Source organism: Tribolium madens, unplaced genomic scaffold, assembly GCF_015345945.1.
Source record: "Tribolium madens isolate multiple individuals breed KSU strain unplaced genomic scaffold, Tmad_KSU_1.1 Scaffold_96;HRSCAF=242;Tcas5.2_LG5, whole genome shotgun sequence".
Classification (NCBI taxonomy): domain Eukaryota; kingdom Metazoa; phylum Arthropoda; class Insecta; order Coleoptera; family Tenebrionidae; genus Tribolium; species Tribolium madens.
This window is the reverse complement of record NW_025401068.1, coordinates 5,076,819-5,099,861: the sequence shown is the minus strand read 5'-3', so window position 1 is coordinate 5,099,861 and position 23,043 is coordinate 5,076,819. Positions and strand designations below refer to the sequence as shown.

Below are 23,043 nucleotides of genomic sequence, written 5' to 3'. Positions count from 1 at the left end.
CCTCTCTGGTCACTTAAACCGCGCCACTATGAGGGTTCGATGCATTAATCCTTCCGATGACCATTTAACGAGGTCTTTTAAATTAGTGGCTGGCAGGCCATATAATAATTACAAGTGGCGTCGTTGTCGCAGCTGGATGACTCAAACTCATAATCAGATTAGTGCACCCTCTCCTGACCTGGCAGAAACGTCATTTCATGACCCCCGGATGTGTCCAAACTTAATCGAGGGACGATATTGGGGTTCCTTCCTTCCTTTTCGACCAAAACAAACAGTCTTGAACCGTCGCCAGCGATCGATCCGAGACCATTTTATTCGCATATGTTGCGAAAAAATCAGGGAGGGGCTGCACTGTTTGCTTTATTAAAGGAGGAATTTGCATTTGGAGCTGTTTGCGCTCCGGATGGAGGCTCGGTGTTTATCGCACGAGTGTTAAATTTGGAGGTGGTTGTGGTGGATTCGGGTCAAGGGAGAAAATCAACGTTGAAGCAAGTTTACCATAATTTGAATTAATTATATCGCGTACAATAACTCCCACGACTTTGGATTCGTGAAGAACGACTTGTACGGTTGTGTTTACAGGTCTCGTGTCAAAGGTCGCTGCAAGAATCGATAATTATCGGATTTCAGCAGGAAATATGGCGGCACGTACAGTCGACATATTTGTCTAAAATTACTAAAAGAAACTGGAATCTCTCTTGATGAAACATAGTTGAATGTTATGTAAAAAATATTATTAAATTTATATAAAAAAAAACTTGGGTAGTTTTTAAGTTTAAAAAAAAATGAGAGGTTGTGTGCGAATAATTAAGAAAGAAAAGCGAAATGGGTATAAGTGGTCGTAATAATTGCATGAGGTGGTACAAGCGCCGGACACAATGCACGTCACCGTCGACAAATGCACTGTAATTACTAATTAGTAACAAACGAGATTCTGCTGTTACTACAGACATCGATTTTACGCCACAACAGTGAATGTTTTCACACACCATTGAATACATAAATTCGAAGGGCGTTGACGCGCCTCTCTCCCCAGAACTCGTCTTAATTCGTCGTTAAAATCATCGAGCTAATTAAAACGACACGAAAAATATTCACTTCGTATTTAGAACGCATGGGAAGTGACGGCTGAATGCTCGTTTGGGTCCTTTGTGAGACCTGCATCGAACGAATAGACCATAACAACGCTGAATAATTGCAAACGAACTGTTGCAGCACATTTATTGAATTTTGATTGAGTCGAGGGAATGGGACAGGTTAGAGTTCATTTTAATTTTACAAGCTGTCAATTGATACCCAACTAACAAGAGAGATAATTATAGGAAAGGTCAGGAGAAATCGATTTTTCCCACAGATGTAATATTTTTAAATCAAAAAATGCTTTTTAGCGTCATTTGCACCCCCATGTTATTAGAAACGAGGGGTGTCAAAAGAATGGAAAAGGCGGATTTGAATGAAGCTTTCACGAAAGCTTCCCCTAAGTTGGAGTTTTTAAAACGATTTTTGTTTAAAGAAACGCTTTTCTAAAGCTCCTCAGAAAATCTGATACGAGGGACCAATTCAAAATAAAGCTTGAAACTGTTAAAAAAATCCAGCGAAAATTGAGGAATATTATGGTCATCTTCCAAAGACTAGATCTCCATGTAAGGCAAAAACAAAGATTTTTGTTATTTTTATAGTAGTTCTTTAGGACAAATAAAGTAGGTACTTGAATAAAAAAAATTAAAAAAAGCAAAATCATCAGAAATGTAAAGTGAAAAATTTGTTTTTTATTTTTTAAAACAATGTCAATATCAAAAACAAAAATCTATCCACCATTTACAAAAAAATATCTACTGTGGTTTTTTAGCCTTTCTAGTAGACAGGTTTGACTTAATCTAAATTTATTTGAATAAATTTAAAAAACGATTTGTTGTAATTTGAATCACCCTTTGTTCACTCACAATCTCTGATCTAATTTCGATTCCTTTATTTATCATCTTCTTACATTTAAAGTACTCTAACCATGGAGTAATTATTTTGAACTTCGTTCTAACTTGGCTCTAATTTTTCCTAATTCGATATCAAATTAACCAAATTCTTCTCCATTACCGCAAATTAGATTTGTTTTGACTTTGATTTGTCCTAATTTGTTCCGGCTTGATTTATTTTCCGATTCAAATGACTCCATTTGCCGCTTCCTTTGATGCTTTTACCCATTATTTACAGAAGAAAAAAATAAGCCCGACTTAGCATAACATCTTGTCACTCCTTGGCCACTTTTAGCCCTGTCACGGCACGCGTCATAAATTCCGTCCAGGCCCGGACTTTTGATGTTAAAAGCTTCTCGTCCCGGAATCCGCATTCTGTGCAAGTCTTCGTCCGACAAAGCAGATTCGCATGTCTCCTCTTTTTGCCACGAGATGACGAAACGACGGAAATAATCTTTTCCTCGGATCTGACCTACGATTTCGTGCCGCGTTGGTCTCGGAATTCGTAATATTTATGAAACTACTAAATCGTCTTTATGAACGCTCTTAAACGATCCACCAGAAAACACAATTATCTCGGCGACGGTCTCAAAATCACATTAAAACTTCCAACCGGAATTATTTCGAGTCACAATTAAAACATTGATTCGGTTTTTAATAAATTCGTGGCAGGTTTCGGGCCGTTGAATAATTCACTTGACGGGACTGTACTCGGGCCAAATCACGAGGAATGTGTTTATTGTGTCAGAATGGGGTGGTTCTACCCCGTATTGTGTGCCTGGCCAAGCCCTACTCGTCATCTTTTATTTATAAACAGTCTGCCAGCGTATTTGTCCTCAGAATCGACGGGAATTATTTACAGACAGGGATTTTTGCACTGAAATGTCTTATTTCGACGAGCTTTTTCATGATGGTTTGTCCACGGACGGGCGGAAAGCACGCTGTTTCCGGGCGTAGATTGCTCTAGTGTCGCCGGATTTAGGCGGGAAAGAGCTTTCTTGTGACGCCAGTTGGGGCCAATGTAAATAATTATGAATACTGAATAATAAAGTGACATGATTTAGAGGCAGTGGCGTAGTGAGCAAGAAAACAGGGGTTTTTATTTATAAAATTTTAAATCAATTGAAAAAAAAAAAGAATGAAAATGAGGAGATCTAAATTTTTGATAGAAAATTGTGATTTGAGCAATTTTATTTATTTATTTCTGGTTTGGGCTTTACCCTTCACATTTCCATCATGTCCAAAGGGCCATTCCTCCGTCGTCTCTTATTAAAATTCAGCCCGTGCAACTTGAGCCAGAAGGTCGCTTTTTGTCTTTAACTATAGCAAGAAAGAAAAAGTCTAAAACCCTTTATTAAAATAGTCGGGCAATTTTGGGCACGCTCCTTCATAATAACGCCTTGCTTCTCGCTTTGTTAACTCGTTTCCTCTCCAAACTTTATCATATCAAAAGTTTTTTATCAATAGACGACACTTTTTGCATGCTACATTTAACAATATTAAACCTTCCGCAATAAATTTTTACAATGCAATTCCGGRAAGTTGTGCCAAATCCGCTGACTGGCTGAATTTCCAAATCGGATAGCGAACATGTTAATTCAAAGTTAGATAAAGCACGAGACGAATAAGGATATTGCTTTTATTGATTGCCGAGATAAGATCACGGAAACATCCAGATTCGCAGTCTGGAAAAATTAACCGGAGTTTTCACAAGTGAAAAAATCGACGACCACCCGGCAATCGACTTTTTAAAGCTCGTCATTCGAGATCTAATTATTGATACAAAGCCGTAGAAAAAAACAACTATAAAATCCCGTTGTCGTATTTCACCAGATGCGTGTAGAGTAAATGTTTACATCTGTCTTTGTGTTTGCCCTCTCTTTGTTTTTGTCGCTTCCATTTTTTCCCAAAGTTAATGCCCCGGATCCTCAGGGATCCCCCTTCAAATAAGTTACACCAAAATATCAAATCGTCGTCTCAATTTCCTCGAGATTCCAAATTCCCAAGCTTTTTTCTTCTACATTTTGGCATGCCATGCACGACCAACTTTGCGCAACTTTGTCGCTTGATTAATTCCACCAATAAGGGCCGTTCGGCTCTTGAATATGTTATGAATTATTAAATAACATAATAAGAGCACGATGGGACGATGATAAATCCCCGACGTTCAAACAATGCGATGCTATTTTTGCATTTACACATGTATTGGGAATAAACAAAACGAAAAGTTGGTTTGTTTTYGTACACAAAAGGCGGTCAATAGCCCCCGCGTCCCAAAATAGACATTTGATTACRTAATGTGCGACATTTTGCCAACAAATAATTATACAGGGTGTCAATTTTAAAACTTGCAATCGTCAATATCTCTAGAACTAAAAAAGTTATTGAGAATCACTCAAAACCGTTTCGGTAGTTTTTAGGGGGAAAATGGCATGGTAAGTGACGCTCCTCCACCCACCCTTCAAGCCACAGCTACCTTAAGTTGAAAATTTTAAATAGCACGACCCTACTTGCGATATATCGTTGGAAAGCCCATAACAAGCGCTTTTCAAAAATGTCATACAACAGCCTATTTGGTAAAGTTATTTTTCCAATTATTCAAAAACGAAGACGTTAAATTTTCATTTTTTTTACTATATTCAAGGGTGGGTGGAGGTGTGTCACTTATAATGTCATTTTAATTCCCCCTAGGAACCACCAAAACGGTTTTGAGTGCTTATTAATAACTTTTTCAGTTGAGAGAAATTGCCGATTGCAAGTTTTAAAATTGACACAGTGTATGTATATAGTGTGTCTATTAAATTTGTGATAGAGGCTCAAAATACAAATATCATGCAAATTCAAGGTTACGTCGGTAGTGTCAGTGTCAATTAAGATCCCGCAGCTTTTGCTAACTTTGTGTCTAAGAAGATTAACTCTGTAATTGGTTAATTTAGATGGTAAAGCTTTAAAAATTGAGCTTTTCTTTGGTTGCTTTGAGTGCTTGCGAGTTTCAAGCTGAAATAATGTAACTACACTAAAAGCTTGGTTAATTTTTAATGTCTTGCATATATTTGAAGCCAGGTTGAGTCGAAACAGATCGAAATTAATTTCTCTCGTTTAAAACTCGAGGCAAGTCAAATATATAACAAAAAGAAAAATTAAAGGCAAGTTAAATCACTTCACAACTTTCATACGAGAATATAATCATCAATTAAAGTTAGTTCTTTTTTTAAATAGAAATCTTTACTTCCTAATTACAAGATAGCCAAAAAGTTCGGAAAAGTTAAACATAAATATTTAAAACGACTTACCGGAATTATTTAAAATTTATCTACTCGCGTCATCTGTAATCTTTTCAGATTTGCAATTTCATTGTTGTTTTCTTGACACAGACATGATGATCTATCGTCAAAAAAATTTGTCTAAAATTCCTTACAGAAGAAAACTATTACTTCGTCCAATTTATTAACTATTTTCTTTTATAAAGAGTCACTCTCCTCTCTAATTATGTAAATAACTATTTTTATTACTTAGACTGAAATAAAAGATGAATTATATATAAACAAGTTTTCCTCCTGCATAATGTTTATTGATTACTAAAATGTAGAAAAATTATAAAATAGTTATTTGTATAACAAGGCACTAAAGATTGTTTAGCATAAATATGGAGTTTATACATCCAGGCGATAGCAGAGGAGAATCACACGTATAGCTGAAAAAATTCTTCAATACTGTGTATGTACACTTCTATTCACCAAAAAAGCTTACACGTATTGAGGACTTATTGTAAATAGTAGAGTTCCTATATTTGATTTGTATGCCATTTTATTGTTATTATACGTAAGCCGACGTATACAGGGCGATTCAGATAAGATAATGAGCCTGACGGTCTGGYGATGCAACCCAAAAAACAAATTTCATTTACGCCTTAGATCCAATTTAAATTAGGATTTGCRAGTTGAATCCAAGTTATCATCTTATGTCAGTCTGACATCAATGCAGAGAGAACGATCATTAGTGCCTTCAGTTCTCACGGAATKATAGAGAAATTAGAGAAGTCTTTTCGGTGTAAACCCAATACAAAATGTATGAACGAATGAAACATTAAAGGTAGGCAAACAGTTTTTTTTTTATAAATCATAAATTGCTTGTCAAAGCACCGTCAGAGCCACTTGAGATAACTTGGATTGCAAATGCAAATCGTAATTAAAATTAGATCAAGACGTAAATGAAATTTGTTTTTTGGGTTGCATCGCCAGATCGTCAGGCTCATTATCTTATCTGACTCACCCTGTATAAAAGAAAAATTAGAAAACTGACATTCAGTGTCCCAACTGAAGCACTATTTTAAAGAAGTCCCGACCTCAACTACATAGAAAACGTCTGAGGCCGTATGGCAAAATAAGTGTCTAATAAACTGAATGTCAGGCCTCCTACTGCAAACGAACTATAGAAAATTGTGGAAAATAAAAATATGAGAAAGTTTAGCAAAGGATTAAACTTATGCCCAGGCACTTGTTCACTCAATGCTCCGTAGACTAATTGAAGTGAACGCAAAAACTGGAGCAATGACCAAATATTAGAATGGTTTGCTATCTTTATTAAAATTGTTGTTGAGAATTGCCTTTTTTGTAWATTTGTGAATAAAKGTTTATGAATTGTGTTTGTAGTAACGATAATGGTTGCCTAATAAGGTAAACAATTTAAACACATTAAAATCTCCGAAAAATACAACGATAAAATCCAGCTATCAGCAAGGTTTTAGTTCCAGGTTTCTAAGTAACAACGATTAAAAGATAAGTTTACAATATCACAAACCAGCCAAAATTGGGCTCACTACTTGTACGCTTTTTTTTTGAATAGAAGTGTATATGACATTTTTTCTGAAATCATTTTTTTTTAATTAGATAAAAATTACTACACTCTGCAACCAACATTACAGAAACATGTACATGTTACGAACTATTTCGCACATTCTACGGTCAATTTTAATAGTGACATACAAGTATTACCTTACAGATTGTTTTAAGTTACTTTATTTTATTCATTTTACAAACGGAAAAACAATATGTATACGTATACTCTTTATCATATTAATGTACATCAATCAAGTACTTCAGTAAAAGTAATTTTAATTCCGGGTGCATATAGAGTACTTACTTCCTTCCCAAGTTCTAGTAAAATAATGTTTTTGGGTTTGAAACGACAATTTACCTTTGCCAAATCCGAGTCTCAATTGTGTTTCGATTATGTCTAGAATTCAATTCAGCAATCTATTCCGGACCTTTCTGTCGAGTTTTCTCCTCCTTTGTCGTGCCGGTAGCCCAATTAGGGTCGCCACGTCCATCAAAGCCCCCATCCTAATCGCATGTAAATATTTAAATCGTTTCCGATTTAGGACCCTTTCGGAAATCCGATACGAAACAGACATCGTGTGAACTCTCCATTTCTCCTCTAGATAGGAATTTCTCTCAGTGTTAATTGGAGAAGTCTGAGATGTCACCTGATACATGTGACCGACAGCATATCCCGAATTCCAGCTCGCGAATCGAATTGTTCCTAAAATTAGAAGCTCGAACCAGACGAATCGAACGCGGGGGAGTACGCAAGCGTCATGACCCTCGGGCGTCGCGTATTACGGCCGTATTCTCATCAAGAAGTGGCCATTCAAACCGGGAACTTATTGCAAAGTTCGGCGGCGTTGCCTTTATCAAAAGTTCGGACCGGTGATGGCAGATACACGACGCGAATGCAATAGAAGGCATAAATATTCGGAGATGGGCGACACTCGTGCCGATGGAGAGATTAAGGAGAAATAATGGCGAGGTTTAAGACACGCTTGTTTATTTTCACAAAGTCGAGAATAAAAGGGGAGACGTGAGATATTTTTGGACCACGCGGGGAATGACACGTAAAGGGTGGTGATTGGACGAGTCGACAAGATGTACATAGGCCCCACAGCTYGCTTGTTTATTAATTATTTTAGATTTTCGCAGGAAAATTCGCAGATGTCTTTCGTCGCACCAGATGCTCGCTGTGCTTTGCACGGAACAATGCGATTTTCCGCAAGAACAAACATCGAAACGTCTCGCGTTTTTATCGAATGGTACAGGTGCGGAGCTTGGCCGGAACTCCGCATGATTCATCTTACTTTTGTTTAAACAAATCGTAAGCTCGCTTAAAAGTTTGATGAGTTGTGAGGTATCTTGTTTGAAATCTCGAAATTAGTGCTTCGAGTTTTGAATTTCCTGCTATCGGTTGCCCCGCGGCCGCTCGCTAATGACGCTTCCTACAAACAAAAAACCACGAGTTTGTGGTTAGAGCATCACTTATAAGTTATCTCTGAAAAATTCGCGGCGGCGAAATGAATCTATTGTCGTCTGAAAGCGAGACGAGCGTCGAACTATAAAATTTAATTTAATTCAGGACGGGCAAACTTTACCTTTTTAAAAGCTTTTAAGGTGTCTTGGAGGTGTTTTAAGCGAACGAGACGAGCGGCGGGGTAATGAAAGATGCACCGGCTCGTTATTCTTCTGCTTTTTAATGCATCTCCGAAATATTTATTCTCATTAATCGAATGCTGGGGAGGCGATTATGTAAAGTGTTAAACGATAAATTTCGACCGGAGTTGACGGTAAAAAACGGTGCCCAACAAGGCTGGACTTATGAAAAAATTAACAGTCTAAATAACACTGTGCAATACCACAATCCCCTTTAAGTAAAAAAGCGTAATTTATGTTTTTGGTGTCTGAATACGAATTTGAAATCTGCTTTAATTTTCATTGAAAGGTTTTTGAAAAATATWTTTTTTTAATGGTTACTCTAAGCTATTATCAAATGATTTTTTTCTTCGACACTCTCAAAATTCAGGTACGGTTTATCTCCCGTGTAAGGAAGTTTTGACAACTGTTTGGCATTTCTCAATACGAAACGTCAGATTATTTTTAACAGATTTAAAGCAAGTTTAAGCCTTGTTGAGTCTAATACGAAGAATAAAATGTTGTATTCAACTCGTTTGAGTGTAAATCGGACGCTTTATTCCACCTCCTGGATAATAAACCACTCGTTAAACTTACAATAATGCGTCCGATTTACACTCATACCTGTCGAATAAATAACTRTTATTGGCACCTTCCTGTTCAGAATTAGAACAAGACAAGGTGGCACTCAAAAACACCCAAAATAAGCTACTTTCAGAACTTCAAGTACTATTTTCTTAAAATTTTCCAAATTATCATTCAGCTGGCATAAGCATAAAATAGACTTTCTTTCATTTAAGAAACTGAAAATTTCTTGAAAAGAAATTCTTCAAAAATTTACAAAAACCGTAAAAAATTACTCAATTTTGCCAAATTCTATTGCAACTCTCAAAAACTCTAAGAAATCCTAAATTAATGTTTGCTGAAAACTTCAAATAATGCTTGGCAATCCTCAAAAATTGTTAAAAATTCATTATCTTAAACTGAGCCATAAAATTTTCGACCATAAAGATAATCAAATTTATTTCACAAAACAAAATATGTTGAGTGATGATAACATTTCTTCCGTAATTTCTCCAGTAGTTAACGTTTTATTTGAAAAAGTCACGTACTCTTATCAGATTTAATCTTGCTTCTGAAACGTTGACAGTTTCTGAAAGTCTCCTCCACTTTGGTAATGTAATAAACGAATTCTAAAAAGTGCAAACACTTTAATTAATTTCTAACGTCGGAATACGTTTAAAAACTTTAAAACTCCTTTCTAATTTATGTATTAGGTAGATATAAAGTTGGGGAACAAAAAATTCTCTTCTATCGATTCGTTTTTCATTTTTAAATTTCCTTGAAGTCTCTAAAAAAACATGCATTATGAATTGTCTTTTCAGAGCTGAAACCAGCGCGGCCATATTTCAGCAATTCAAGCCCAAGAAAGGCTCATTTACCAAACAATAGCCACTTTTGTCATGTCAACATGGTTCATTTTCCCCGCACAATTAACATTTAAGTTTCATAACGTCGAACATCGATCTAAAAAATCGAACACTATTTTATTAAATTACCGACATGCTAGACACTCATTAGTCAAGTACATTTCCGTTTCCACTTGTACCACTCGCAATCGAAATAACTTATTCAAAATGGCAGGGGAATTTGAGCAAATTTCGTCCCGTTTATCATCGATACGGGCAAGCGGTCGCGATAACATCAGTTAAGAAGTTGCGGGCACTTGTAAAATGCATAAATCAGAATTAAAGTTGCCACGAAAGGATTTATGGCGAGATACTGTACAGGGTGGCCGCGAATGCCGTCACGCTAATGTTTACGTTTTGTTATCGATGTGACCTGGAAAAAACGGCCACGATCAAATTTTATTACACCTGGACGGGGGGTGCTACAAGTGGAGTTGGGAAGTTCATGAAGCTGCCGTTGCTATGACGACTTGTAGGAAACGTAATGGAGACGAGGAGTTGAAGCAATTCGACGACGAGTGGACGAGGAATGAGGAAGTTTTCACAGATTTTTTCAATGTTTATGAGTTGCGAAATAAAGAAAGATTAGCTTTATTTGAAGATTTTTACGATGAACGGTTATGAAATATTCGTCTTTTATACAGATGAGATATAATAAAGATGCAATGATTTATTATTAGATTTAAAGGAGTGTCTAGACAATTTAACAATAAATCACCAAAAGCATTTTTATTTATTTATTCTTGCCTGTCAATAATAAAATAAAATGCTTTGTATGTGCACAGTAAATCAATAAAATGAATGACAGATTTGATCAGTGGAAACGTAATTTGAAAAATTGTTTTCGTCTTTGGCGGCTAAGCAGGTGCTTAGTCAATTACTCAATTAACTTATCCCAGTACATATTTGCCTCATTAAAGTCCATTAACTGAACATTTTCGAAGAAATAAAGACGGCAAGCTAAAAACAAAGAACACAAAAAGGGATACATTAATACATCATTCAAAGCTAGCGTTCTGTTCTGTATTTACAAAATTCTGCCCCAGAATCGAATCAAAGGCGGAAAAATTAGCAACAGAGTTGGAAGTAAACAAACCCAGTTCGTGAACTTCAAGTCGCTCCAAATAGTTTGCTGTGAATATTCCCGCAACGTCAACATTTTATTTCCTGTTGTAATTAGTGTCACACCCACGCAATCCCCGAATATTAATCGTGATTACCATCCATCCGAAGATTAATATTTTTCTCGACCCGCAACGACCATACCGCCAAAATTAATAGCCCCTCTCCGCCGATTTGTCACTTTTTCGACCTCACCGTAAAGAGCATCACTTTCTCCGTTTTTGCCTCCGGTCTAGCTCTGGGAAAAAGCTTTTTTTCTGTTGTGACAACTGGGCAATTTGTCGATAATAATCACGCGCGAATGTCGCGTTTAATTGCATTTATCTCGACGGGAGTGATCAAAGATCGGCTTGAAACAGGTCCGAGGTAGCTTCAGTGACCTGGTGGCCGTTATCTCCCATCTTCAAATGAAGAATGAGTGGCCTTGCCTGGCCGCTTCGGTCACTATACCTGAACGGAATTTAAATTTTTTACAAATATTTGATCAGAGGCCATTAAGTATGGAAATTGGTGAGGGTTGTTTAAAGAGAGAAGAGTCTGGCGGATCGGCGGCAAAAATTCCAAGGGTCGCGATTTTATCGACCAAACGCCAAGAAATGGCGTGTCCGTTTGATAATGAAGACTTTCACGACTTAATTTGCCTGTGATTGCGTCCTTGTGTTTTATCGATCAGGGAGTTGCTTGAACGAGACCATAATCACCACCTTGTGTACACGCAGGAAAATTTTTACATTTTTAAACAAGTGTAACCACATTTTCATTTTGTTTTTCTTAAGCCAAAAATAAAACGCTTGAGACTCAAATTCCTCATAGTGAATTTGTATTTATCTAAACAAAAAAAATTCTAAGAGATTTTTTCAATATCCAGTAATAACGATTTTATATAAGAACTACATCCTTAAGGATTTCAGTAAAACTTTAAAAGATTTTTTAAAATTTCTCAATACCCAAAAACTCAAAAACGTAATTAATTATTTCTTGAATATACTCTTAATAAAATTTCTATTATAAAATTACTTTTGAAAAGAAGTAAAATAATAAATTTACTAATGTGTTTATTTAATAGGAGTTAGAAAAAGTACAAAAACATACAAAACGAGAACCACATTATAATCACCAATCCAATTATAACTTTGAAAAAAAGTTAAAATTTTGAAATTTTCTTAATTTTTTAGAAATTTCTAAGGATACCACCTAAGAGGAAATGTTGCCGACCATAAGGATTATTGCAATTACTGATTTATAAAAAAAAATCTTGTTTAAAAAAGAAACTAAATTTTTTATAATCACTGAAATTTTGAAGTAATTTTAGATTTCTGCTACTTCAAATCACACAACTTCTCAATTTTTTTTTATTAGTATTTCTTTATTGTACCAAAACCAAACAATAAAATACAAAAAAATATATAGAAATATATGTAGACCCCTCCTGTGTTCTAAAAGACTTCCGAGATTTTTTAATAAGCAATAATGACGATTTTTACAAGAACTACATCCTTAAAGATTTCGGAAAAACTTCAAAAATAACAATTTTCCTGATATCCCAGTTTAGTCATTAAATCTACAGCATGTTTTCGTTTTCTATTGGAGAGGTAAAATTTGTATCTCCCTGAGAAGTAATTGGCCACTTTCCTTTTTACTAATGTGTTTATTTAAGAGTTATAAAAGAGATTTCAAAGGACACATTAATTTCAAGTACAAAAACAGAAAAAAAAAACAAAATTTTTAAAAATTGTTTTCGTAAACTTTTAGAGATAGAGAATGTTTTTGAAATTGTCGAAGATAACAGGGAATGTTGCCGACCATAAGTGAAAATGAGTAAATTATATTGCAATTTCTGAAACTCTGAGATTTTGAAGTAATTCTGGATTTTTGCCACTTCAAATCACAACTTCACCACTTTTTCTATTCGTATTTTTTATTGTATCAAAACCAAACAATAAAATAAGAAAAAACGTATAGAAACAATTGTATCTAGAGCCCCTCCTGTGCCGGTCGAGTGCGAGGGGCCAAATTCAGCCCGGTGTCATTCACCAAACTTAGTCGACCATCAAGGGCGGACATAATGGGCGTGTGGTGCTATAAATATAATTCCGAGCCGGGTGGAAGCTACTTTTTTCCATCCGTGTCTTTCAAAGGCTTCCAAATTGGAGTTAACTATTAAACGCATGTTTCATACATCCGCTGTACTTTACTTTTTCCAATTCAAACACAATTCGCCATACCGTAAATCAATTATACGAAATCCAAAGCGGTTCATCGATCGCACCCCAACCCTCCACGTGTATCTATTTTCAGTCGTGCAAGGGCTTCATTGGATTTACTCGAAAAATTTAAATCGTACAGTAGAGCCAAAAATCGAGAAAATGAATTATCGACTAGAGAGGGATTAAAGGAGTTTATTTGAAACCCCAACCCTCTTTCGGGGATTTAGGGACAAGTTTATTGTCTCTGCATCATGTAATATTTGTGATAAGTTCGGCGAGAAATATGTGAGAAATTTGGACTAAAGCCAGGGATAAATTTTAAGACTAGACTAATGCAACATTTTTATTATTGTTTATTTGAGGCACAAGCTGTCAAAAAACGGTCAAAAATCGTTACATTACTCTCTCCCTGTTTCCCAGTTCGAAACTAATTTAGTGTATTTGGCGAGAAAATTAGGGCCGTCAGATCGACTTTGTTGAAACTTTTGTAATAAATTTCCAACTTGTACAAATTCTCGCATCCGATTAAAATTAGGATTTTCGCACTAGGTGCTTATAACTTTTTTATTATCCGCCATCCATCAACCACGACAATGACCTCTCTTTCGAAAAATGCGAGACTCCGTTATTGATTGATCGCGGTATCGGAGATGAATCACGAAAGAGGGGAAAAACCGAGAATTTCATTTATTAGCGAGATCGCCGATATTTCATCATTACGGGCCTTTAAGCCAAACTTTGCGATCGATACAGGACCCTAACTGTAACAAAATGATTGCCCACTTGGTCCGGAAGTGGTCAATTAAAACCACAAGACTTCATAATTGAAAAACTTTGCGAAAATAGTAGAATTCGCAGCCGATTTGCATAACAAACGCTTCGGATTTGATTCGTGTGACTTTTTAATCAATTCGAATTCGTACAACAATAGATCGCACCGAATTTAATTATACATTGCATGATGCCAGAGACGGATTTATTAAAATGCGGCAAACAACGACATCCAGGGGCGGTTGCGACGGTCATGGTGAAAAATGGGGAGGTAGTAAATGGTGAGTTGCCGATAGCGCAATTGATGTTTGAGTGACCCGGAGGGTGGATTTAATTGGAGCGGAAGAGACGGATGGGAAATGATCAACTGAGCAAATTTTTTAATTAGCTGGACGTGGTGCGTAAATCGATGTATGATCGATGTGTACCAAAAGTATTTGTGAATTTCAAAAATTAAAACGTTTACCTACAACTTCCACATTTTGTAATGTACTTTTTATTAAAACGTAGCTATTTAATACTCAAATGTTTAAAGATTTACAGAAAAAATGTGATCAATAGTTTCTTTCTTTAAATTTCAGAAGTTCTTTAAAGAATCATTAATAAACTCTCAATCCTAATTCTCGTAGGTTCATATTAAATGCAGCCTCCTCACACAGAGTTTCAAGTTAGAATTGGAAGTTTTTCCGATCTAAATCACAAGTGATTTCTAAAAAACCCTTAAATCTCATCTATTTATAATTACGCCATCTTTTTAAATACTTTTTAGAATACTATGACCACATGAAACGTTAGATACGTTAGTAAAACTCATACTTAGTTTTCAACGTTATTTTATTTAAATAATAAAGTAGGTAATAGTTATTTATTATATAAGACGATAAAGAGATTGTTTATCTACGAGTGAAAAGGTTAAGTTCACAAGTGGACTTATTAAATTTCAAAGAAAATTACAATTAATTAAAATTTTCTTGCACTAAATTTCGCCTGTTTCTATTTCTAATAATAGTAGATTATGTTATTAGGATTAAAAGTGATTTTATGTAGCGAAGCTGAGCTGAGCTGAGCCACATAAACTCACTTTTACTCCAAATAACATATACTATTTTCTCCGCAAACGATTAAGATGGAGAGAAAAGGGCAACACACCAATAATCAAGTAAATCACCTCAATAATCAGGACGCTTTGCAATAAAGTCATAACAAACGTCACGCGTCAGTTTCAGAATTTGTGTTGAGATTTTCGTAAGTATTGATTGATTTAACTGGTGAATGACTAGTGTAGTTTATAATGCAAAATGTCGAATGCTGATAATCTACCTTGTACCTCTCCAGAAAATGCTGAAGCAGCGAAAGAAACAGTATTGGTAAATGTCAAAGTAAGTGTCAAGTAAAAGTGAAAACGCCTAGGCGTAAAAACAGTGTTTTTACTCCATGTCTGAAAAATAAAACTTTTACCTGTGTCATTTAGTCATAAAAGTGTCATTTTTCTGACGTTTGCGGATAAAACCGTTTTCTTCTATTTGAAAACAATATAATAAAAAATAAGACAAGCAATTTGGAAATCAATTTTTTTAATGACTGTGCTTTATAAACAATTTATAGAACTATAAAGCATGTTGAAACAAGAAGATTATCCAACTTGTAAAAAAAACTACAAGGCGTACTAAAGTAGGTGTTTAAATAGCTCATTTCTGCACTCAAATTCCCTTATTATTGATGCAAGACCGAAAAGCAGGAATTCTGGTTTAAAACACGTTTGTTAAAACTCTCCTGGCCTATTCCCCGTTTTAATTCCCTTCCATAAGCCCTTGGGCTTACACCTTTGTAATAATTCAACTGCATGCCCATCAAACTCCCCGACCAATTTTTTTTGCCCGCTCGCTAACGATCCTTCCATCTGGCTCCCAAATCATGCCATAATTAGAACCCCGGCAAGACAATCGTTTTGTTTACATTTCCTGCGAGTGATTAATAGTCATCGAAGACGATCCCCGTAAAGTGCAGACTCGGTTCCTTGCAAGTGACGTGTTCTTTTGGTATTACGGCACGCGGTGGCCGGGCGTGGCGAAAATCAATATAGCACGCAGTCGGCGCTACACGCGGAAGGAAAACCTCCAACATTTCACATTCTTCGAATCGAAATTTTGCTGCATTTTGGACGCGTGCCAGTTGACTCCTTGTGTTGTACACTTTTAAGGATTCGTTTTTAATTTTCGCGGCGAGAAAAGCCAACTTTTTCATTGATTTATTTATTTTTAATTATCCTTTGTATACATTGTACCACAGGAAATAATATTAATATTCATGTAACTATTTAAAATTCAAATTCCTAGTCATATTTTTAGCACCGTGCTTAAGTACATCACGAAATGACAAAATTTCCCAACGACGCTCACAAGAATGGACACGACAAGATAAATAGGCCGTTAAATGTACATCTTTTGATCTCCCGCTTGATATAATCCTCTAATTGAGACGTTAAGTGCTACAAAAACAGTTATGTTTATTACCAGACAAGATGCGGCTCTAATGGACAAAAAATAAATGAGAAATTTTAATTTCGGCAGTTGCTGGTTTTCCTCAGAACAAAAATATGAAAAGTCGCTTAAATTCTTATCGATTCGTTCCCTTTTTCCGGTCGCAATTTGTCGAATCCGGCGCTGCACTTGGCGAAATGGCGAGACAATTGCCCATCGTTCTTCGATGATAGCTTTCCTGGCATTGCCAGATCTCCCATATTATTCACTTTATCGGCTCGAATTTTCCGGAGAAAACCCGATAATTACCAAAATTCCGGTATTCGAAGCCCCGAATCAAAAAATCGTTTACGATCAGATCCGAGGATAACCCGAAATTTCCATTTTCCCGAGGAAAACTTATATTTTATGATGCATTGCAGACGGTCGTCCTGAATGAAAAGTTTTCGTTTTAAAATGAGCCCAAACAAAGCGTTATTGGCTATCAAAAAATGTTTTTCACTCAATTAAACGCAGTCATATATCAACGAAAGTCGTCCAACGACTTAAACTTCGATTAAAATTCGGATTAAACCATAAACAAGCAATGTAATTAGACAAAACGATGCCATCAAAGTCACATAAATAACAAGGGGAACCTTGTTGTAGTTTTTATTATTATAGTCCACCGCAATTTGTTATAGAAATCACATTTGGCGGGCAAGCGCACAAACGAACTTATCAGCGAAAAGCTCTCGAGCTTTTTCCACAAATAATTCAATTGTCAACTCCCCGGCGTGTCGCGTTTTTGAAAAGAGCCACTTTTCAATCGGGTGCTGGAAGATATCGCGCGGCTTAATTACCAGAATTTTGCAGCAAAACAGACTCATCAAACCGAGAAAACTGACGAAAATACGAGAGTGAATTTTAATTTGATAATTTCTTCAAATCATTTAGAATTCTCTTGGTCAGTCAGAAGTTCATATTACTTAATTAAAATATTTTGACATTTTTGATATTAGCGATATCGAATAACTGGCGGTTTAAAACTTGTAAAATTTGCATTTGGCTTCCGGGAGTTCGTTCAATCAAGATACGAGAATTATCTAAGAAAGAAATAAAAACGATTGAAATATTATATCCCAAAGAAGATAAATGAAACAAAAAATTTCAAATAGCTCTGAATCAAATTTCATCGGAAATTGAATTGCTGCCGAATTGCAAAAACGACTCGTAAATCAATTCATTGCTACCTATTCTGTAGAAAGATTTCAATCTTGTTTATCCATTTTATAATGATACCAACACACAATTATATTTTTATTTATTATTAGCCATAAAAAACAAACTCCTGTTTTATTTAGTTTGATTTGGTGCAAAATAATGTTACAAACTACGAGTATATGTATATTTAGTTAGAAAAAAAGCCAATTTGTGTAGCTAGATAAATTTTAATGAACGAAATAAATCACTGCACATTTTCAAAACTTTTGTTTAAAGAATAAAATTTTAGCACGTTCCAATCTAAATCAGAGTTTAATTTCCAGCCGCAAGCTACCTTAACTTTATTATAATTGTCCATAAAAACACAAATTCCCTACAACTGAACATTATTATAAGTGCACCAATAAAAAAATTCAATTAAGCATAATATCCCAAAGTTAGCGGCAATGTCAACCATGGGAACCCATACCATAATTAAAATCGCAAAGACAATAAAACTTTTCCGCTGAGTAATGAATATTTAAAATGACACACAGTGAGAGCGGACGCTTTTAATTAGGGTACGACCAAATTAGAATAATTGATTGAAGCGTGCAGAAAAGTCGCACTTACCGCTCTTCTCAGCATTAGTAATGGTGACCCAAAAATCGATGGTTTTCTCCGGTCCCAACTCTTCGTAATCCCACTTCTTTTTCACTCGAACTGCTCCGTTAGGATCGACGGTGACCCAGGGATTTTCGTCCCGAATTTTGAACGTTTCCCGGTCTGTTTCCTTTTCGAGTTGAAAGACGTTTCGGCCTTCGGTGTCACCGTCAGATTCGGTAAATTCGATTCTTTTGGTTGGTCGCACTGCACGGGTTACTCTTCGTTTGCCTCTGTGTAATTCCCTATCGGCTAATTGTTGCAGATCGAGGTCAAGCTCAACTTTGGATGATTCTGGAGGTTTAAATTTAAAGAGGACTTGGGCGGGGCGAGGAGAGGTCCGACTAGGAGTCCTCAAATCGTGAGCTTCTACCACGAGTTCAAGGTCCACCTCCTCCGAGGGTTCCTCGCTGAGTAGGAGGTCGCCGGTTTGAGGGACGATAACGAGGTAATTGGTCGGGGTGGCAAGGCGATAGGCGACCTTGTCGCCATCTGCATCGGTGGCTTCCACCTTGCCGATGGAAGAGAAGCGCTTCCAAGTCGTGGTGACGTTGTCGCCCTCGAGGGAATCGTCTCCGACGACAAACCGGTAGACCTTTTGGGAGAAAACGGGACTGTTGTCGTTCTCGTCTTCGACTTCAATGACGACATTGATCACGGCCTTGTTCACCCCCAAAGGGTCGCTGGCCTGGATTGTCAGGACATATCGGCCGGTCTCCTCCCGATCCAACACCTAGAGAACCAAAAAATCCAAAACTGGACACTTGGAGACTTCTACTCACCTGTGCCGTAACAACGTCAACCCCCGCTTGGCTATCCCCTACTGTGACATTCTGCATAACATCCCCCGTGACACTACTCCTCAACTCAAACGCTTGCCCCACGTTCCCCCCAATAATAGTATACGTGATGGGGGTGGTGGTGAGTCCACTCGCGGCCTGGAGCACCGGTAAACCCCCGACTTTGGTCCCGGTCGGAGAGTTCTCCGCGACGCGCCCCAGCACTTCGTCACTGTCCGACTTAAAACTGAGCATATTACGTCTGTCCAACACGTACAACTGCAACATGTGTGTCTTGGTGGTGTTACCGGCGTCCTCGAGAACCAACAAGTCGATAGGCCGATTCACCAAGGGACTCACGTCCGAGACGGTCATGATAGAACCGTCCTCCAGCATGGTGAAGAACTGCGAAAAGCCGGAATCCAGAAGACGGTAGTTGAGCCCGGCGGCAAATTTCTTCACACTGTAGCCGGGGTGGGCATCGTGAGGAATCACAGATACGGACGCACTGGACGATATCCATAAGGGGAATAACGCCAAGAAGGCGAACATCGTTGAGGGGTGCATCTCACCGCCACATCGGAATTAAGGTCTACAAAAGACAACTATAAAATTCATATATTAATTCAGGTTGATTTAAAGTTGAATGTTTTTGTAAAAAATGTACTTTAATAAGATTTTAAGCCCAAAATTGAATTTTACTGAACCGAAATTCCAGATTCAATGTGCAATTTTATTAGTGCCAATAAAGATAAATATAAACATAACAAAAAGCTCCTATATAAAAAGACAAGCACTGTTATTATTTTTGAAAAAAATAATTACCTACTATAAAAATGTGACGTGTTATAAAAATAAAATTTTGCGAAATTTTCTTTTCTAAGTGTTCTTAAAAATTTTATTTTTTTAATGGTAACCCACAATAGAACTTTTTTTTTTACAAAAACTATAATCCAAGGATTACAACTATCTACATTTTATTCAACTTTAACTGAAAACATTTTTATATGTATAAAAATTAAAATTCGCATAACTCAAAAACAAAACAAAATTTCATTCTCAAAATACGATCATAGTTTTTATAGCACTTTAATTTTTATTAATTATTATTTTCTGGAAGCAAAAGATTTAAAAAAAAACAACGCTTGCGTCCATACTTTTTATTCATCCTATATATCTTATTTTCTGTTTTATATGCCTTTACTTACTATTAATTTCATCTAATTAAAAAAAAACAAAATCATAAAATAAGTCTTTTCCGGACTCAATAAAATAGTACTCCTATGTAAAATGGTTATTTTAGCTACTCAATACCCAAGGTACAGTTTTTCCGAACAAAAAAGTCAATTTGGTTACTATGATGGCAATTTTTTTTTTAATTGATAAGAGAATTCAAAACAGAAATTTGTAATTTTCGTTTTTATTTTTTCAAGCGAAAACTAAAAGACCTAGACGTTTTTAACTAAAACGTTCTTGATGCACTTTTTTACAAGGGATCTAAATTTGTCATCGCTTTTCCAAGGCGCCCTTGAAGCCAGAGTTACAACACTCAACTTTGCTTCTTCTTATAAGCGCCATATTGGATTTTTGCATTTTTGAAAAGTTTTTTTTCTCCTGATGTATTACACGATATGATTGAATCTTACATGCTGTTCAAAATATGTATGTAATTATAGATAAATATATGAATATCTAAAAACACGTTTTACGATACATATTTCGTCATTTAATAAATAATAAAATTCGTATTTTCCTCTTTTATTATCTTATTAACTGAACTGCATTTTTTAAGGTGAAATAGGTTAAAAACATTTAATTTATATGTAAAAGAATAAGAATCAATCAACAACTGAACCCTACTTACAAATTTTGAGCCAAGATGCTGCACTATTTCATACAGAAAAAACATTGTAAAAAGTGACAGAAAGTCGCGATAGCTGTGGCACGACATATACATTTTTCTGTTTTTGTTTTAAAAATTCTTGTTGTGATTATTATAAAAATTAACAAAAAAAATATTTTAAACTATAGATAAAAAGAAGCCTGGTTAATTCAGCGTCTTTGTGCTTAGTGAAAGCATCGAACAAAGCTTAATTCGGTTCTACATGCACGTAGCCGACGTGAATTGATTGATTAAAGTCATCACTTTCCACTTATCGGCAAATGAAGCGTTTGACGTCTTATCTCCTTAATATGTACACTCGTTAGCAATCTAAATGACACCTTAAACATTTTAATAAAAGTTGCTCCATTGAAAAGAAACTCATCTCAATGAAACACGTTAAGATATTTTTTAATTTCTTTTACTCATTGTTACACAATCATCTTTTGAAAACATAATAATATACAAGTTGATGATGTTGCTTTCATTTTCTATTGATCGACATGGACGTCGTTAAAAGATTTTTCAAAAGAGGAGGGAAAGCACAGCAATTTTAATATCATATTACACATACAGGTAAAAAACACATAAAAAAACACGAACATAAAACGAATTTTTAATATGAAAAAGTGAGAGACTTTGTTAAAAAAATAAATTGGAATCTAAAACTTAACACTTCAACAAAAAAAAAAACTACTGCTAACGAAATAAAACTTCCAGAGGGGGCAAATGCCCCATCCTGTAAAAGTCCCCCCCGCTCCCAAACGGCGCCCATGTTGATCGATTTATAACATCAAAAACTGATTATACCGTTAACGGAATTAAAACCATTTCTGATATGTCATGGTGTAGCTTTTTGAGATTTAACAAGACCGGTTACCACTAATGTAATAATCTAATAGTTAATTTAAAGAGCTTCTTATAAATTAGAACCACGGGTGGCAATGAGTAGCATCGATGTGTTCATAATTCATGTTCGAGAGATAATTCGAGAGATAATTCAATAAAATCGAAACGTAATCCAGACCACCAACAGCTAATCTTGATTACGATAAGTTTCTTCAAGTCGATGAATATCAGAATGTTGTCACAATACAATAAAACTCGTTTCAAATTGCTACAGCTATGCCCCGCTATGGGCATGTGTCATCACGTATTGGTACGACTGTCTGATTCCGGGGTTGGTTTTTCTGCTTACTACAGTAATTTTAGCAATGCTAAATTTAAGTTTTAACAGGTCCAATAACTCATTGCACAGCTTCCGGTGTTTTTTAAAGACGCGCTATATAAGTTACTTATTATCTTATAGCGTTATACCCCCGATATCGTTTTTCATCCCGGATTATACGTTGTGTTTTGAAATTGTTCATCTAGTGTGTAAGCAAAGACAAAGCGGTTACATCGCGTAAAGGTTAAGTTTGCAGGTACTCAGTCCGATGATTTTCATCAGTAATTACTTTGCTGTACTCTGGGAAATAACCGCGGCAATTATCGTTACGCAAACTCGGATAAAATGCGATTTGTAAACGCGGGAGTGTTACAAAAACACGACAAAGACTAACCCGACGAGATTTATTCTTGACCCGGAGGCGGAAAAGTAAACCACTGCACGAATCGAGCGCCAGTGGCGACTCGTCGACTAAATTACATTGGTTGGTCATTACTGAGATGTTCTTTTTAATTCAGTGGCCAAATCTTGAGATCGATGTAAAGGGTTTGAAACATTTATTCAAAGTGTAAATGTCCCGTGAATTTTTACGAACAAAAACGGACTCGAGCTCCCAAATATAATTTGTCAAAAAAAAGTATCTAAATTTAAATTACCTAAACATTGGTGTTTTTTTTTTCATATTTTTTTTAATTCTCTCATTAGACTTTTTTTATCAATTATCTATATTTATATGTATAAAAGAATTCCGTGACTGACTGACAGACAACGCACAGCCTAAACCACTGAAGTTAGAAATATGAAATTTGGCAGATATGTTCCTTAGAAGATGTAGAGGTCCGCTAAGAAAGGATTTTTTAAAAATCAATCTCTAAGGGGGTGTACAGGT

At 35.9% G+C, this 23,043-nt stretch overlaps 1 protein-coding gene across 12 annotated transcripts in view; it reads right to left on the bottom strand.

Annotated features, from left to right (window-relative positions):
- Nucleotides 1–23,043, bottom strand: part of LOC123013497 (neural-cadherin) — a 145,415-nt gene that overhangs the window by 117,382 nt on the left and 4,990 nt on the right. For 11 of the 12 annotated variants that reach the window (XM_044412029.1, XM_044412034.1, XM_044412031.1 and 8 more), the window contains exons 2-3: nucleotides 19,108–19,709; nucleotides 18,296–19,058 (exon numbers count right to left, since the gene is read on the bottom strand). In XM_044412029.1, coding sequence (XP_044267964.1) covers nucleotides 18,296–19,058; nucleotides 19,108–19,671 — 1,327 coding nt within the window. In that variant the 5' untranslated portion in view covers nucleotides 19,672–19,709. The remainder of the gene's footprint in view (nucleotides 1–18,295; nucleotides 19,059–19,107; nucleotides 19,710–23,043) is intronic. The other variant, XM_044412033.1, reaches the window with a different exon arrangement.